At 43.4% G+C, this 18,685-nt stretch overlaps 1 protein-coding gene and 1 non-coding gene across 3 annotated transcripts; both read left to right on the top strand.

Annotated features, from left to right (window-relative positions):
* Positions 1 to 847: 847 nt before the first annotated feature.
* On the top strand, positions 848 to 922 carry LOC124984123 (small nucleolar RNA SNORD74). The gene has a single exon (XR_007108583.1). It is a non-coding gene; the product is annotated as a small nucleolar RNA SNORD74 (small nucleolar RNA).
* An 8,650-nt stretch (positions 923 to 9,572) lies between these two features.
* Bhlhe41 (basic helix-loop-helix family member e41) lies at positions 9,573 to 14,344 on the top strand. 2 transcript variants are annotated; one of them, XM_047550796.1, is made up of 5 exons: positions 9,573 to 10,775; positions 10,848 to 10,985; positions 11,316 to 11,423; positions 11,737 to 11,848; positions 12,290 to 14,344. In XM_047550796.1, the coding sequence occupies exons 2-5, from the start codon at positions 10,944 to 10,946 to the stop codon at positions 13,390 to 13,392; spliced, it is 1,365 nt and encodes a 454-aa protein (XP_047406752.1). In that variant the 5' UTR covers positions 9,573 to 10,775; positions 10,848 to 10,943; the 3' UTR covers positions 13,393 to 14,344. The 2 variants fall into 2 exon arrangements, with proteins under 2 accessions (XP_047406752.1, XP_047406751.1); XM_047550795.1 differs by having other exon boundaries at positions 9,576 to 10,775; positions 10,922 to 10,985.
* Positions 14,345 to 18,685: the final 4,341 nt, after the last annotated feature.

Raw genomic sequence — 18,685 nt, 5'->3', positions numbered from 1 at the left:
AGCAATGCCAACTTACCAAGGCTGTTAGGGAGCATGCTGGCAGAGTTGACTGCCTTCTGGGTACAGTGACCAGCAGCAGTTCTAGAGGTACAGGCCCTACTTGCCCCACTACCCAAACGAAATTCCAACCACTCCACCAAAAACCCTGCTAAGGTTTCCTGCTGTATCAGGAATACCCTCTAATCCTTCATCCTATCTAATTCCTAATTTTCACAAACCTGATAAGACTGAAGAATAAATATGCAGCATCCCAAGCACAATGAAGGTAGCCCTGCCCACACCAATATATAAAAGGAGAATGGACGATGAAAGCCAACACTATATTTGCCACCTCCAACAGGTACAAGGACCCTTCAGGTATTACTTGGTTTGCCTTTGACTTGCCATTCAAGTGTTCTTCTGAAACAAAACCACCTTCAGTTCATAGATAATTTGACAAAGCACCTTTGGGAGTCATTAGACATACAGCAATGTGTCTGTTTTGGACTCACATGGGGGACACAGCATTGTCCATCTTTATGGAGTTTACAAACTAATGGGGGAAGATAGATATTGAAAAGTCTTATGAGTCTTTCAAACAGTAGAAATGTTAGGCAAGAGAATTATAGGTACAAAGGGAACTTCTAGATGCAGAAGAACCTGGTCTAAGACCCAGAGTAGAATTCTTGAAGAAAGTGATGCTTCAGATGATGCAGGAGTCAGAGAAAGAGAGTTTAAGGGAGTTGGGAATGGAGGAAAAGTATTTCAATTCATTGGAACAGCACAAGTGAAGGGCTTGAGATAGAACAGAGTACATTAAATAAAATTGGAAAGAAAGATGTGGACTGGAGTATAGAAACAGAGGAAGTTGCCTGTGATGAAGCCTGTGTTGGTAGGGACATCTGAAAGTGCTGATGAATGCCAATGGCTCTGATGCTGGTGTGTGCGGTCACCAGAATAGGCCTTTGTTAGTGACAGCGCCCCAAGCCTCCAGCTGCTCCATCTAAGGGAGGTATAGTAGTTGGAGTCCATGTGGTTCTCAGGTGGCTCCATTCTGAGGTGCACTGTTTTTCTATCGGTGGTTCCTTTTTTGGTGCATAATAATTGTACAGAATAGTGGGTTTCATTGTAGCTTATTCATACATGCATATGATTTTTATCAGTGGTCCTGTGGGTGCATTGGTCTTTTGCAACATGAAGTGCATCCTTTAAGGTCTTAAAGTCAAATCGTGGGTGGTATGAAATATCCACCCTAAAGAGGTGAAAGTATGTTACAACATTAGCTTATAATGTGGAACAAGTGAATTAAAGTGTAACTTGTATTAGGAATGGTAATGAGCCGGGATGCAACGTGGGTTTTTTGTTTTTTGGGGCTTTTTTGGCGGGGGAGAGAGTGGGTTTTGAACCCAGGGGTGCTCCACTACTAAGCTACATCCCCAGACCTCTTTTGTTTTTTGAAAAAGAAAATAAAAGAAACCGGATGAGATAAATGAGAGATGAGACTAAAGCTGTAGGCAGGAGCCAAATCACATCAGCATCTTTCAGGCCACTGAAGAGTTTTTATTTTTATTTTAACTTAAGGAAAACAGGAAGCTATTACAGAGTTTTAACTAGAAAAGCACATGGAAAGTAAAAAATTATTCTGGATAGAGAATATAGGCATATCCAATGGACATGGGGCATGAGAGTCTGCTGTTAATTTAGTGCCAGTTCCATGTCCTCACATCTATCCTCATCATAGGGGAGAAGCTTGGAATGACATTTTCCAGAAACCCTTGCTCACATGGCTCCAGGTTAGACACTTCCAGTGACAGGCCCTTGTGCAAGATGTGGCAAGTAGAAGGGATACACAATTTCTCTACTGTGGATATGAGCAGATGCAAGATTCACAGTGGCCCCCAGGCAAGCTTCTGCAAGCCAGCCTCTTAGAATAGCAGAGAGTCGGACTCAGTGGCACTTGGGTTTTCAGGATCTCCTGATTATCAAGATTTCCTGAGAGTCAGCAGCCGTTTTCCAGACCTTGATGACCCCAGCCTTTCCAAAAGTTGTATGTGCCTTCAATTCCGCTATTAAATTCTTCCTACTTGAAATATCTAGAATGGTTTCTGCTTTCCCTAGTAAACCCCAACTGTTAAAATCAGTGGAGACATTCTTGCAGCATTTAGGGTAAAAGATTATGGGAGTTGGTCTGGAATGTGGATAGCAAGAATGAAGAAGCTGAATTTAATATATATATATTAAATATTATATATTTATTATATTTAATGTTATATATTTAATATGTTAATTAGATGAGGAGAGTGAGGAGGATAAAGGGGTTAAGAATGACCACCAAATTTTTAAAAAATTTTTTTAAGTTGTCAATAGACCTTTATTTATTTGTTTATATGTGGTGCTGAGAAGCAAAACCAGTGTTTCACACATGCTAGGTAAGTGCTCTACCACTGAGCTACAACTCCAGCCCCAAGAATGACCACCAAATTTTTAAAGGTCAGATAGTCTTGCTAAATTTGCCATCTAGGCAAGCACCTGGAAAGGATGTGGACATTAGGCTGTCCCAAGTTGCCAACCCTGCTGGGCCCCTTTCCTGGTGAAACTGCTGAGGCTGAAGAAGAACCAAGGGAGTCAAGTATATGAAGGTGAGGATGTGGTGTCCTTTGCAGGCTGTGAAAGCCTATTTTCTGGAGGTTATGAGCCATTCAATGAGTTCTCTTCTTTTTGGAAACCTCTCCAGCCTGCTCTGGAGCAGAAGAAATAAACTAAGCCCAGCTTCAAATCTCCTGTTCAAATCTCCTAAAGGGCAATAAACAAGCAGTTGGAGTCAAGGTGAGGGCCAAGATGCTGGGGATAATCAGAAAGGTCTGGTCAGAGACTACAAACCCCAAGAAGGCAAACCAAGTTACAATCCACAGGGCAAAGTTAGGCTCAAACATCAGAGAGAGAAAGTTCCAATACTGAGCCACAAGAAGAGAAGACCACACCACTTGTTATGGGAGGCGGCAAAGTCAGAAACAGAGCAGGCTAGGTGCATATGAAGTGAAACTGTATGAGCTTAGAGGGGCTGGATGTTGAACCTACATTCTCAGCAACATCAGGGATGGGGGCAAATTGTATGGTAGGTGCCATGAAAGCCTAGACAGCTCAAAGGAGCAAGCACTTCCTTGCCATTCTTTCTGTCCAGTGGTCTTTTGATTACAGGAGAACGTGGCTCACCCACAGACTGAGGTCACTAACTACACTCTCTGGAATGATTTCTAAAGTGCATTACTGGAGAAGTACAGCTGTAAGTGTATCTTGAATGCACTAAAGAGGAAGCTTTGGAGAACATACGATGGCTTTAGGACAACTATTCATTTTCTTAGTGATCTCTTTGAGAAATTCCACCCATAAATTGTAAGCTTGTTGAAGACAAGGTTCAATGCCAAATTCCTAATGTCCAGCACTTACAAGCACAGCACTTATTCATTTAATGGATGAGATTGAATATCAGATTCCAAGACACTTGACAACTTTCTCCCATAGGCTAACTATAGCCTTTATCCATGTGTCATCTGTCTGTGGGGAATTACCCCCAGTATTCCAACTCAAACGTCAGGAGTACCACTCCACAGTAGAACGAAAACTTGAACTTGTACATCTATAAAGTGGAGTTCATGGTGTCTAGTGTCAAAAAATTTAACTAAATAATGGTTGTAAGATGACTGCCTTCCTATCTGTTCATAGGAAAGTGCTCCAAGGTACACTCTTCCAATGTTTGCTTCCCAATCCTCACCGTAGAGACTGGATCTTCTGCTTCCTTTCTGCTGCACTGACCTGATATCCTCTTTCCTCCTTCTACTCCAGAACTCAATTCCATCACAAAGTTTTCCTCCTTATCTTCTGACCCTAAAGAAATTGTAACCTACATAGATAGATGTGGCTCTATATGAATGAAGAGCAAAATCCTAGCTGCATTCAGGTGTGAACTATCAGATGGAGCGTTTATGCTAGAAATTTCTCTCTTCAACCCAAGGGCAGAGGGCATCGCTTTAGAGACAGAACAGCCAGAGGACAGGTGTGCTACCTAAAAAGGAAGACAGTCATTTCCCAGAAAACATGCTGCTGCAATTTGCATTCTACAAGAAGAGCAAATGCTGTTGCATTTCCTCCCTAAGCAGATTTCTGCAATTATTAGAAATTGAAAATACAGATGTTAAAGACCCCGAGCTTAAGGAATTAGTTAAGTTGGTGCAACTACAGATGGAAAAAATGAAAAGTTTCTGAAATTGGAATTAAATGCCTCAGTATCTTTAAAGAGAACTGTCAATACATATGGTATGGTAGAGAAAAAAGAGCCATGGATTAAAAAAAATAATAATAAGAGGACCTGAACAAGCCACTACTTTAGTTACACCACCACAGAATGGCTGGTGCCAACCTAATATCTATTCTCTGTTCCCATTTTAATAAAAGAACCCTAGTCCTTGGGGAGCCTTGGTTAGAAAACTGTATTTCTAGTTCTCCTTGCAATAGGATTGAACAATAAGATATAAGCAGAAGTCATTGGATGGAGCTTACAAGAAAAGCTTAAAGAGACCTTGTTCAGCTTGCAGGCCCCCTTTTATCCTTCCTGCAGGAGTTCCAACAGCCATCTTATGACCATGGTGCACTCTTGAGGATGGAGATTGGTGGAGAACACAGCAGAAAAGCAGAAATTTGGGACATCAATGGCACTATTACTATCTCAAGTTACCTCTGAACTTAGTTTGACCTCTTCTATGCTAGCAAAAAATAAATGCCTACTTTGATTAAGCTGCTGTTATTTTGACTCAAATACAGCTCTTAATTTATACAGATAGTCTAAATTTCCATCAGTTTCCTTATAAGTGAGAATTATTAGCTAATGTCATAACTTTACTTTTGGGTAATTAATGTATATGAATTCTTGCTGTAACTATTGAATAAAATTTCAATCATCAGTTCTAATTTTAAGTGCAGATTAAGTCCTCCTTAACTAGACTTTTTGTTACTTACATAAAGTGGCACTCTGTAATGGATAACTCAGGGACTGAGGATGTAACTCAGTGGGAGAGCGCTTGCCTAGCATGTATGAGATTCAAAGACCTTACAAAGCCCACAACAGGTAGGTGAGAAGAGTGACTGTTTGGGACATCTTATTCCATTTCAGTATGCTTCACATTATATAACATGCTTCTCTTTGAAGATTTTTCCAAGAATTTTCATCGGCAGTAACAAGGAAAACACAGAGGCTAAAAGGGACCTTCTTTCCTGCAGCTTCTCTGGGTTCTATAATTCAACTAATCCAAGGAATCCAGAGGAAGGGTAAGAATCACTTTTTGGGGATCCTTATGGGTATGTACTCTTCTCTGCACTCTTCTTTTCTGGCATCTTTATGAACCAGCCTCCATCAGCATAAGATGCACATGTATACCAGGAGGGACCAAGCAGACTGGTGACAAAAATGCCAGGGGAATCCCCTGGAAGTGGTGTTAGGTGAGTCTCTCTCACCTAAGACATGTGTTTTGTTTGTTAGAAACTCCGGGAACACTGAGAACACATTTATTTGAGATAGCCTTCATGAGAGTTTGTGACAATCACATAAATACAAATATATAAGTGATTTCAGCAGGAAGAGACTGTATTTCCTATCCTTAATATTATCTGCTCCTTGGTACTATGCAAAGACCAATAAGTGGATAAATGTCCCAAAGAGTGTTATATAAGTATAAAACATGATTCATGTGTATATTTACAACTACAAAGACATTAATCGGTAGGTTACAGAAAGACGTAAGTTCTTTTAGAAATTAAAAGGGGACACTTGTGTCGCTGCAGCTAAAGTGCTGAGTATGCAACTTGCAAACCTTCTATTCCAAGATTCTAAATCTGGTATCTTCAGCGAATAACATCATCAATATTTTAAAGTCATATTTGGCTTCTAGTGAGTAGCAGTGGGGTTTCCTTCCCTCCTAAGATCCTTCTTGGTGCTATCTTTCTTTCTGCAGTGTGTGTGATAGCATCTAACCCTTCTCCACAATCCAAAGAAGATTCCTACCACCCTGATCTCTGGCTTCAATTTAAGCATCAACCCAAAACTTTTAGATTCTTATGTTCTTTGATGAATAGGTTATATCTTCTGTTTGAGTAAAATGACATGGAACAGCTATAAATTCTGTCCAAAATAGAGGTGATTAAGCATCTGGGACTAGGGGTGCACCGCAGTGGTAAACGGCTTTTCTAGCATGTGAGAGGCCTCATGTTCCTTCCCTAGCAAAACACGCACACTCTGCACATCTGCCTTGCCCGCCATGGGCTGTTTTCACAGTATCACAGGCAGGAGCCTCCTCACCTTTGGAAGAGCTTGGAACTTTTAAGGCCATCAAAGGTACACAGTTCATTTGGATCAGACCTGGGATCCCCAAACACCTCTCCATGAGTCACCTCTCCAGAAGGGCAGTGGGACTTGAAGAGCACTTAAAGAGGTAGAAGACTTATATTACCAATGAAACTTTAATCCTCTCAGGAGAATTCTGTTTTTGTTGGAAATCCAAGACATTGCAAGCAAGTAGGATAAGACCTTCCCAAACCGCAAGGTGAATATAATGAATGTAAGGCCTAGAATACTTGGGAGGAAAACACCTGGGCCAAATATTTCCAATTGTTAGTCTCTGTAGTAGTGATTTCCCTCCGTAACCAAAGAAAAGCCATGGAAGCATCTTCCTCCACTACTTACAAAAAGGAGAAAGATGGGTATCTTTCATTGGAGATAGGCATCACAAAATCAGTTAATTAAAAGAGATTTGGGTTCATTTTATACCTTCTTGACTTTCAGCAGGACAGCATTAAGCCTTCCTAAAAAGATAAGTTTCAATCTATTTTAAACATGTACGAAGGGGGCAGTCCAGTTTCTGTTCCTCTGTCAGGGGGATTTTTTCCCCTTCTAACCTCACCACAGGTGAACTCTTCCTAATACTAACATGCAGCCTTCACACTAGAGTTTGGCTTGGTTTGCTCAGTAAGATTGTGAACTATCAGTCACCATTAGCCTTTTCTAAACTGACCTTCCATCTGTACATTTGTATGAAATAATAACAGTTAATTAGGATGTTTGGATTTACATCAATAAATATGGAGCAAGATGCCAAATGAATGACTGCTAACAGCCAAAAGACTGTTACCTATCTTTTTGTTATACTTTCTTGGTTCTCTGCCATCAGCTCCAATGCTAACATTCTCTCTTGCAAAATCCCACCTCTCCACATTCACACACATACTCTACAAATGTGCATAAGCACACCCCTGAAGCAGGTAAACACTTAGACTTTAGCCCTCACTATTCACATTAAGGGGTTATAGTAAAGGGTACAGACTTGGGTATATACTGGGCTTAGATCCTGCTCTGGGAACTTTGACATTTTGTAATCTCACTATGTAAACATTTTCTCATCTGTGGAATAATATTATCTACCAGGTAGGGCTAGTACTGTAAGGATTAATGAGTTAATACATAAAAAGTCCTTAGAATGGAGTCTGGTACACTAATCCCAAGTGCTATATAGTTGTCAGCTATTGTTATTGCCCTCCTTGCAGAAAAGGAACACTTGGAGATATCAAACTATACCTGGTGTCCAGAACAAGAATCTGAGAAAAAAAGAGGGTAGGACTCAAATTTAAGAAGTGGATAAGCAAGAAGTGTCACCAGGGTGAAAGGTTAAAAAAAACAAACAAACAAACAAACAAAAAAAACCCAGCAAAACACAGGACCTAGAACAAAAACTACAGGGAAAGGGCAACAGCAGATATTTAACAGGGAAAAGATAGAAGATAACAGAAGGGAAAAGAAAAGAAGAAAAACAAGAAGAGTAAAGGGGCATGAAAGGGAAGGGAAGAAGAGAAAAGTGAGAACAAAGAATAATAAAGGAGATTAAAAAATTGAAAACCAAGCCCATTTACAGTTTGAGCTGGGTATCAGGAAAGGAAAGAGTGGAAGAGAAAACCAAACTGTTGACTATAGAAATAGGGAAGCTTGGTACAGAAGGGATTGGAGAGACAGGAGAGAAAAGTGGTAACAAAAAGACTTCATAGGCAGACAGAGCCTCTGAGTCTTTAGATTATAGAAAGTGTATGTGCTAACTTAACCCACCCTTGATTCTCAAGGTTCAGGTCCTGGTTCCTCTATTTTAACTTGCAGCAGAAAGTGCCTGAGACTTTGTCCCTAAGGTTTGCTTTGGTCAGATGTCTGACTTGTGTCTCCTCTGGTCTACTGACAAGGCCGAGATTCAAGGATCCGGTCTTTATTTCATTTTCACTACTTTAGTCATCACTTTTCAACTGTAGCTTCCGTATATACGTACACCCTCTTCCTACTCCAAACATTCAGACCGTGTAAAAGGGAGCTGGTATTTTAATTTTTTTGTTAACCTTAATGACATTCTCCCATCACCACTTTTTGGACACTTTAGAACAAGAGGGGGTAAATGATACAGCAGTGCGGGAATATGCAGCTTTAGGGTTCCAACTTGCCCTCCCCATCAAAGGAATTCATCATTCAACCACTTGGAAACGGGAGAGACGTTGGGATAAAGATTTAAATAGGACAGCATTGAAAAATACTTTTTCAGTATTATCTTTATTAAATTGCCTATTTAGTGCAAAATACGTTCCCCTATTTGAGAAAGTCGAAAGACCTTCAGGGTCCTCATAGAGAGTCCAGGAATTGAATCGGCCGCAAGCTATTCATCCCGCCAGGGTGAGCCCGGGTCGCCGCCGCCGCCGCCGCCGCCGCCGCCGCCCAAGTCACGAAGCCAGACGCGCTGCACGTCTCCGTCCAGGACTCGGGAGACTGCAGCAGCGCGAGCGGCGGAGACCGTGGCCCGGCGGCTCTTGGAGGAGGGGAGGAGACGCGACTCCCGCAGCCACGTGACCTCCTTCCAGCCGCCGCTTCCCGCGACCCAGATCCGTCCCCGGAACCCGCGCCCGCCGGGCCTGGGGCCGGGGCAGGGGGGGACAGGGAGGACACGTAGCGACCGCCCCAATCCCTGCTGCGCTCCAATGCGTGTACATTTGGTGTTCTTCTACCCTGGGTTCACGTGCCGCTGGCAATAATGTTTCGGAAATCACCCGGGAAGAAAGTAATTATTACTTTAAGTGCAAGGCTTTATAAATTTATGTGTTCATGAGATTAATATATATTTCCTCCATCCCACCCCTGGCAGACCCTAGTTGCGGCAGCGCGGGACCAGAGACCTGGGGGTCCCGCAAGACATGCTTTCCTCTGACCTCCCAGGACCCTTCTCGCCCTCTATTCAGGGTGGCGTGGGCAGTGCACATCCCCGGGTACCTCCGGGTAACTCTCACTAGCAGTGAGTGAGTCATGCTCCTGGGGTGGCTCTGGAGAAAGGTAGCCCGGCTCGTGCTAGCCTGTGCTCCCGCGGCTGCAGGGCGAACGCGCGCGCGCGCACGGTTTGCCCGCGCAGTGATGTGGCAGCAGCGGCAGGTCGGATCACGTTGCTGGCCCTGTGCTGGTACCCGCTGGAGAGAGGATTAAGGAGGGAGGCTTTGGAGGTGCCAGCGGTAGTAAACGTGGGCTCGGCACACTACCGGCGTGGCTTATCGCACGGGGGAATGGGGGCTCGAAGAAAGAACGTTAGCGTCACCGGAGGCGCAGAGGGCGGCGTAGTTTAACCAGAGTGATAAATGCTGCATTGCTTTTCTGTGGCAGCCCCTCTCGTGCCACCCCCTCCGCCCTCCCTACCCCACCCCCGCTCGCTCCCAGCCGCGTTCCTCCGCAAGCACAAGAGGCCCCAAACGTCGTCATCTGCTGCTGTGATTAGTGGCACCGCAATTCCGGCTGCTGCGGGAAGTTTAGGTGGCCCAGGGACAGTGTGTCGCCGAAGACTCTAGGATTGCGACATTCTGACCAATAACTACATTTTCATTTATCCTAAATTCTTCGGGGAGCGGATTTCAAGTTGCCCTTTTTGGGGGCAGCCTCCAACCAGCGCCAAGGGTTCCCCCGGGCCACTGAGCGGTGAGCAAACAAGTCTCCAAAATTTCCTTCGGAACTGAAGTTTACCCACCGCGTATTCTCTCTTGCCATTCTCTAGTCCAAACCAACGGCACAATCGGTAGAAAAGCAAAAAGCCACGTTCACGTTTCTGCACCGTAATGACGACCGCGGCGGGAGTCGCGTTTCCCGAGCCAAGGAAGCCCCGGCTGCCCCGCACCCCGTCCCCCTCCCCCCTCAGACTGCATCGCCTTTGGGAAGATGAATAGCTTGGCCGAAGTTGTTTTTCCTTTCCGGTGGCCCTGATCAGGTGTCCCCGCCCCCTCCCGCCGCCGCTCGCCTTCTCCTGACGCCCCCTCCTGGCCCGGCCCCTCCTCCCCCGCCCCCCTCCGGGCTGGACCGCGGATGGTACGTTCCGCACGTGAGCTGGGTGCTGGTCTGGCCGGCGACGCGCGTGCCCTGTGGCCAAACACTGCCCGGAGTGAGAGCAAACTACCATCGCAGTGGGGCCGGCGCGAGTGTGTGTGTGCGTGTGTGCCAGAGAGCAAGCGAGCGCGGGGGGGTGGGGGGACCAACTGCTTCACACTTTCGACACTGCACTGAAGAGGGAGAGCGAGAGAGAGAGAGACTGGAGACGCACCGATCCCCCCAAGATCTCCCAAGGCTACCGTCCCACAGATTATAGAACAGAGCCCCCAAAATCGAAAGAGAAGAAACAGCGATTGAACATGGACGAAGGAATTCCTCATTTGCAAGAGAGACAGTTACTGGAACATAGAGATTTTATAGGGTAAGGTGCACGCACCCTTGCGAATATCTGTCTGGGCTTCGGTTTAATTTTTTTTTTTTTTTCCTCCTCCAGAAAGTGGTGTGGAGCGGATGAGGGCAGAACCCCTCCCGGAATGGGGGTGCCTGATGCTGATTTCTGTTTTGCAGACTGGACTATTCTTCTTTGTATATGTGTAAACCCAAAAGGAGCATGAAGCGAGACGACAGCAAGGTAAGTGTAAGTTTCCGATGTTTCCCATAACCTGCCTGGATAGTTAATTAGGGCCATTGATTTCACAGTGAAGCTCTGCCCGCAAATATATTCCAGCCTGTGAGCTTTCCCAACTGTGAATTTTAAGTGGCTTTCTGGATACTCTCGGGGGGATATTAAACATCATACCTGAATTTAAATTGCATTTCAAGAACAGTCCAGAGGAAAGAGGTTGCTTGGGCATAGTTTTATCACATAGTATGTTTTGGGGGGTGGGGTGGGAGGGTTGTTATATCCAGTAAGTGAATGCTTAGCTTATTGTTTTCTCTTTTCCACGACACATATATTAAGGATACCTACAAATTACCGCACAGATTAATAGAAAAGAAGAGAAGAGACCGAATTAATGAATGCATTGCTCAGCTGAAAGATTTACTGCCTGAACATCTGAAATTGACAGTAAGATGCACATTTTCATTCTTTGCTGCTCTCCAAGGGCGTTTTAATAGCCTGGTACCACTCACAGAAATGTAAGAATAAATGTAAATATTAGAACTTGTGCAATAGTGTACAGTTTCCCAGTCTCAGAATGGGTGTTCCAAGCTGAAGGCAAGAAAGCATTTATAACCTGTCTTGAGGAAAGCTCAAGAAGTGTAAGAATAGTACTTCTTTTAAAGTGCTTGCCTAAGTTGCTGTGCTGAATGGAGAGCCATCAAGCCAAATGTGTGCTTTTAAGTAACCAAGTGCCCCCTTCTCTTTTGCACCACTGCAGACACTAGGGCATCTGGAGAAAGCGGTAGTCTTGGAATTAACTTTGAAACACTTAAAAGCTTTAACAGCCTTAACCGAGCAGCAGCATCAGAAGATAATTGCTTTACAGAATGGTAAGTCAGTTCAGGGAGGCCCGTTAGCTTGCTGAAACGGGGCAGCCCGCAGAGGGCACCCCCACCCCGCCCCCACCCCTTCGGTGGACTCACTCTCACTTGTGAAAATTGCTTATACTTTCCCTTCATTGGCAAGTGCCCGTTTCCCGAAGCATCCTAGAGGCATTCAGCAGAACTAGGAATCAGATTTTTATTTAAAGTGACGTTTGCGCCCTCTCCACTTTGGTTTTTCAGCTGGGAGGAGAGCGCTCCCCCCGCCACCTCCAACCCCCGCCTCCCCCCTTCTCTCGGCAACCGGTGGATTATATCACTCGAATACTGAGGAAAAACCGAGATCACTTTAGTCAATGTAGGGCCCACGTGATAAGCAGATGTTTTAACGTCGGTATTTTTCTTCTTGCCTCCATTCCTGTCCCCAACCCCCACCCCTGTTCATCCTAGGGGAGCGATCTCTGAAATCGCCCATTCAGTCCGACTTGGATGCGTTCCATTCGGGATTTCAAACATGCGCCAAAGAAGTCTTGCAATACCTCTCCCGGTTTGAGAGCTGGACACCCAGGGAGCCGCGGTGTGTCCAGCTAATCAACCACTTGCACGCTGTGGCCACCCAGTTTTTGCCTACCCCCCAGATGTTGACTCAACAGGTCCCTCTGAGCAAAGGCACTGGCGCTCCCTCCGCCCCCGCCCCCACGGGGTCCGCGGCCGCCCCCTGCCTGGAGCGCGCAGGGCAGAAGCTCGAGCCCCTCGCCCACTGCGTGCCGGTCATCCAGCGGACTCAGCCCAGCGCCGAGCTCGCCGCGGAGAACGACACGGACACTGACAGCGGCTACGGCGGCGAGGCCGAGGCCCGGCCAGACCGCGAGAAGGGCAAAGGCGCAGGGGCGAGCCGCGTCACCATCAAGCAGGAGCCACCCGGGGAGGACTCGCCGGCGCCCAAGAGGATGAAGCTGGATTCCCGTGGCGGCGGCGGCCCGGGGGGCGGCGCGGCGGCGGCGGCGGCAGCACTCCTGGGGCCAGACCCGGCCGCCGCGGCCGCGCTGCTGAGACCCGACGCCGCCCTGCTCAGCTCGCTGGTGGCGTTCGGCGGAGGCGGGGGTGCGCCCTTCGCGCAGCCCGCCGCAGCGGCCCCCTTCTGCCTGCCTTTCTACTTCCTTTCGCCTTCCGCGGCCGCTGCCTACGTGCAACCTTTCCTGGACAAGAGTGGCCTGGAGAAGTATCTGTACCCCGCGGCGGCCGCCGCCCCGTTCCCACTGTTGTACCCCGGCATCCCCGCCCCAGCCGCCGCCGCCGCCGCCGCCGCTGCCGCCGCCGCAGCCGCCGCCTTCCCCTGCCTGTCCTCCGTGTTGTCGCCCCCTCCCGAGAAGGCGGGCGCGGCTGCCGCCGCCGCGACCCTCCTGTCGCAAGAGGTGGCGCCCCCTGGGGCGCTGCATCCCCCGCATCCTCACGGTCGCACCCACCTGCCCTTCGCCGGCCCCCGCGAGCCGGGGAACCCGGAGAGCTCTGCTCAGGAAGATCCCTCGCAGCCAGGAAAGGAAGCCCCCTGAGTCCTTGCGCCTGCCCTTAGAAAGGATTGAGGTTTAAGCGGAATAATAATACAAAACACCCTTAACGTTTTTAAGGAAGGAAGCGTAATAGATGCACGACAGGCTTAAGGGGGGAAAAACAGGTGTTTTGTGTACATTTGGAGTTCTTGTTTTGCTCATTTCTCACCACCCCACCCTCCGCACACTAATACCCGCCCCCACCACCCACAACAGCTGTAAAAGATCCTCTGCGATAGCTATTGGTTCTTTTTTTCTTTAAATAGTCCCCCTGATAAGTTTTGCCTCATTTTAGGCCATGTTCCATTATCTTTTAAGATGTGCAACCTAATTCTAAAGGAAATAAGAAGGGTCTTCTCTGTGGGTGAGCTCATTGAACCAGAGAGGGGAGAAGGTGCCAAGTTCACTACTGACTGGAGTTGATAGGGGACAGCAAGTAGTTGTTACATAGAGCCAGTTTCAGAGCTGCTCTGCCTGTTTTAGGATGCGATCCACAAACACATTGAGGATCTTTTTAAATTCAGCTTTTTGAAAGGCATATATTTTTTCAAAGAAGTGAGGATGCAGTTACCCACATTGCGACCTATTCTGAAATGGTTAAATGGTATCTTTTACTAACTTGTACATGTTTTAAGAGACACGGAGTTGGGCCATTGTCAGCACCAAGTCAGGGAAGATGGATGAGGAAGCCCAGAACCATTATTACCATCTTGTGCTCGCACTTTATTGAGAAATTGACCATGAATCAGTCAGTTCATCTTACTTCTTATTTCTCACACACACAAATATATGTTACATATGTTACGTATATGTTACATATATATATATCTGAAGTGCATCTATTCTCATTTAATCCATCTTGTTTCTAAATTTTTGTAATCTTACTGTAAAAAAAAAAGTGCACGAACTTTAAAAAGAAAACCAGTCAAACTGATTTACCCTATATTCTTGTTAGGTCATAAAAGTGGAGGAAAGCATGAAACTGATCAGTCGTGGTTGGAAATGCTGTAAAGATGTGGAATGAAGCCCTTTAAGGCCTTCCTATCTCCAACTCTATGTATTTTCTGGAGACCAAACCAGATACCAGATAATCACAAAGAAAGCTTTTTAAATAAGGCTTAAACCAGGACCTTGTCTAGATATTTTTAGTTTGTTGCCAAGGTAGCACTGTGAGAAATCTCACTTGAATGTTATGTAAGGGGTGAGACACAACAGTCTGACTGTGAGTGAAGAAAATATCTGGGTCTTTTAGTCAGTTTGGTGCATTTGCTGCTGCTGTTGCTACTGTTTGCCTCAAACGCTGTGTTTAAACAACGTTAAACTCTTAGCCTACAAGGTGGCTCTTATGTACATAGTTGTTAATACATCCAATTAATGATGTCTGACATGCTATTTTTGTAGGGAGAAAATACGTGTTAATGATATTTTGAGTTAAAATATCTTTTGGGGAGGATTTGCTGAAACATTGCACTTTTGTTACAATGCTTATGCTTGGTACAAGCTTATGCTGTCTTAAATTATTAAAAAAGCAAATAAATAAATACTGTGCAAGAAACCAGCTGGTTTAGAAAAGTTTAGTATATGAAGATAAACTAGAAATTATATTCTAGTATTTTCAGCACTCCATAAATTCTATTACCTAAATATTGCCACACTATTTTGTGATTTAAAAATTCTTACTAAGGAATAAAAACTTTATATATGATATGAGATTGTCTAATAATTAAAAAAGACAATGGATGCTCAATTAGTTTTAAGGTATTTATAAATATAAAGACAAAAGTCATTAAGGTTCTCTGATATACAACTTTTTTGTCATTGGCCTGATATCACATGTTTCCAATCTCTTGCAAACCTCCAGGCTCTGGCTGTGTCTATCTGCTTATTCCAATGTATCCTAAGAAAAAGCTCAAAAGAAAAACCTACCAATCACTTGCATGGTTTGTTTATGTTCGACCCAATTTACTAATGTTTTTATAATTGTCAAGGTTTTCACTTTCTGTCTGTGACAACAGGCAGCCTCTTCTACACAGTCTGGTGTTTACTGCTTTTTCTGGGATCCTGATTAAGTATACTATCATCTAGGAATGCTTAATTTTTCCAAGTATTTTGACATTAACTTTTATAAAATATCTCTGTCATGGATAAAATAACTTAATCATGAAATTCAAGAAACAATTTCTAGACTTTTACCAAATTCATTATCAAACCTGTGATTTGATACAGATGGAGTAAAAAATTGTCAATGTTTAGTTTCAATAGTGTCCTCAAACTCCTTGATTTCTGAAGATAATTAAATGATAGCCTAAATTTACAAGACATAGAAAAAGTGCTCCCTCTGCTGACGTTATAGCAACAGAACTGCAAGTCACTGAATATGGAGCTAAAAGGAACAGCTCATCCAGTTCCCAGAATTTTATAAGAAAGAAAACGAAGTCCAGAGTTATTGGTATCTTCCCAAGGTCACATAGCTACCTAGAGCCAGCACTAGAGGCCAGGCCTGTTGTAGTCCTCAGCCAGTGAACTACTTTCCACTGCAGCATCTTGGTCCAGGTAAGATAAATTTGACTGGGCAGCATTCCTGAAACTAAATGAGCAAACCATAGGAACAAAGGAAATAAAAATGAACCTTAGAAAACTCTTTAAGATTTTTGAGCATTAGTGATTTATTAAACTTTTAGAAGGATAGTCTTTCCAAATAAACCAGAATCATGGAGAAAGCAGCATTTTACATATTTTGAGCTTCATTTGAATGCCATTACTATAGTAATATTAGTTTCACAATATTCTTTTTTTCAAAGAGATACAAAGTAAATGAGAAGGTAATAAAATGATTTAACATTTGTATAATTTTGGTGTGATAAAATTTTTAAAATTTAGGATTGGATCAGATTTTATAGATCAGTTTTTTAGTCCAAATGCTTCTGTAGTATCAGGATAATAAACTTAGGACAGAAATGCAAAGTGATATTGAATCTAAGAATATTTTTTATTAATTTTAATGAATTGAAATCTGAATTATAATTCACTAAGGAGGCTTCTATATCTTCAGTGTGAAATTTCACCTAAATTGCTTTGTAGATCATGTGAATTTCCAATTTTAAGACAAATGTGAATCTTGAATCAAGAATGCTTTTGTTAGTATGGTATTATTCCGATGAATTTTAAATACATATATTTTTCATCAGACATTATATTGAATCGATAAATGTCCTTTTCCCCCAAGGAAGTAAACTTAAGCACATTTTCTAGGTACTAGAAACTACAGCTATGTAAACATGATTGGAGTTTTAGTTCCTATCATTGTGAAACTACTTTTCATTTAGTTCTGTGTAACTTATCATACAGGCCATAATTTTGGTTATTGCCTATCACCTGGGATTTGTTCAAAAATTAAGTAGAAGGAGGCTCAGCTTGTTCCTGTCCATGTCACAAATCAATTATTGACCTCTTAATGGGAGGTCACTGCCAGTGGAGACCTTGCAAAGATATGGCTGGACAAACAGACTAAAGCCTTTTACTTTAGTTAAAAACGAACAGAATTCAATGAATGAATTAAGACAATTATAATGCCAAGAGCTGGCTGTACTATTGTGATAAAGGTATTTTACTTCAGATAGCAGCCTGATACTTTATATTAAAAAAAAATTCTAAATCTTTTGAACTCTCAGATCAATTTATTTAGGCCTACCCATTGTTCTTACTGTGTTATTTTAAATAAGTTCAAAGTGGATTTGCAGTGCATGCTAAAGTCCAATGTAAATCCCAGCTTTACAGGGGAAAATTTAAGTAGGGGATTGACATGGAAAATTATCACATATTTTCTGTGATTGATTAAGATAGGATTAACACTAAAAAACATGTGCAATGCATGTACTTTAAAAACATGGTTTTCTAGGAATTGTATATTTATCCTAAAATTTCTTGTACTTTTTCAATGAAAATTGCTGTCAAATATAAAACTATACTCTTTTATAAACTAATATTTTAAAAATCTAAATTTAGTGATGTCCCATAAAACAATAGTTCAGCAAACTGAAATTTCTGTGTTTAGGTGCCAATACCATTTTTCTTTTTTTAAAATTTTACTGGGAAACATACCAAAAAGTTTTACACATAGCCTCTTACATGTCTTTGAAAAAAAAATCCTGAACGTATTAAACCTTTCTCAATAATTCAGAGCCGCCATTATACATATCACTTTATACTCTAAGAGTATTTGCGCCTGTACTGATTCTTATTAAGTTCTTATATCTTCTTTTATAGAGTTTTCAGTCTCTATTTACAACGTCAGGCTGTCAGCTGTCACTTCTTGATGGTTAGAGTGCTACCTCCATCCCTTATCTAATTTGCTACCTCTGATTTAATGTGCGCTAGGAGACCTTTAAACAGAACCACACCCATCTGAAATATGTCTAAAATTAGAGTAAATAGGTTCAAACAGAGGACCTAAGGGGCTTTTCTGCAAATTGTGTGAGCTGGTAGACTCTCCCCTGAGTCCTTTGTATTACTGTGTTCTTTAACTTCCATATTCTCAGCAATATTCCATATCATATTCAAAAGCCTTCAAATACTTCTTGTATTTCTCTATCATTTTATCACATAAACATACAAGCAACTTGCTAATGGTTTTAGTCCACAGCTAACAATAAATTTTCATGTCAGAAATAAATTATTTGATTGAACACTTCTTTCTCACAAGTTGGTTAGAATAGGGAATCAAGGGACATTTATGAAAACTGATTCAGCATTTTTGACTCACAGATGACCCTGGCCTCAGCTTCTCTAGTGTAACCTCTCCCTGACCCTGGGCTTTAGACATTTGGGGTGCCAATCCAGGAAAGCATTGTGGCAAACTGGCAGGATGGGTGTGTAGACCTGGATGCTGCCTCTGTATTTAGAAACACATATTTCAGAGCCTCTGGGAGAAGTTTCGGACTCATTGATTGCGGCACACCCCTTTTCTTTTGAGTCCAAGGACTTAATAAATAGTGGGCACAGGGATTCAGATTTTTGCTAGTGGGGATGTGCCAGAGATCCAACCCCTGGCCTCTACCTTGCCAGGCATGCATTGTATCACTGACCTCCACCTGTAGCTCCAATCATTGTTTTACTGATTGTATGCAAGGTGCTGTAGAATCAAAGATTGACCTCAAAATCTCAAGCTCTTGTTGGGGTAACATAACCATACTAAAATAAATTATATTACAACGTAGTATTGGAAGGGGTGGACACAAAGGTTGAATGGGAAGAGAGGTTGCTAGCTTCTTCTAAGTAGATCAGAAGTGGCCTGGGG

This window comes from Sciurus carolinensis, chromosome 4 (genome assembly GCF_902686445.1).
Source record: "Sciurus carolinensis chromosome 4, mSciCar1.2, whole genome shotgun sequence".
In the NCBI taxonomy this organism is placed as follows: domain Eukaryota; kingdom Metazoa; phylum Chordata; class Mammalia; order Rodentia; family Sciuridae; genus Sciurus; species Sciurus carolinensis.
Note: the sequence above shows the minus strand (reverse complement) of the source record. Positions and strands in the feature narration are given on the sequence as shown.

What these genes read in the sequence shown, in the direction of transcription:
- Bhlhe41 (XM_047550795.1), top strand. Translation starts at nt 10,714, where the DNA reads ATGGACGAAGGAATTCCTCATTTGCAAGAGAGACAGTTACTGGAACAT. An exon ending in GAACATAGAGATTTTATAGG is followed by an intron (nt 10,776 to 10,921) that starts GTAAGGTGCACG and finishes TCTGTTTTGCAG; the next exon opens with ACTGGACTATTCTTCTTTGT. An exon ending in TGAAGCGAGACGACAGCAAG is followed by an intron (nt 10,986 to 11,315) that starts GTAAGTGTAAGT and finishes ACATATATTAAG; the next exon opens with GATACCTACAAATTACCGCA.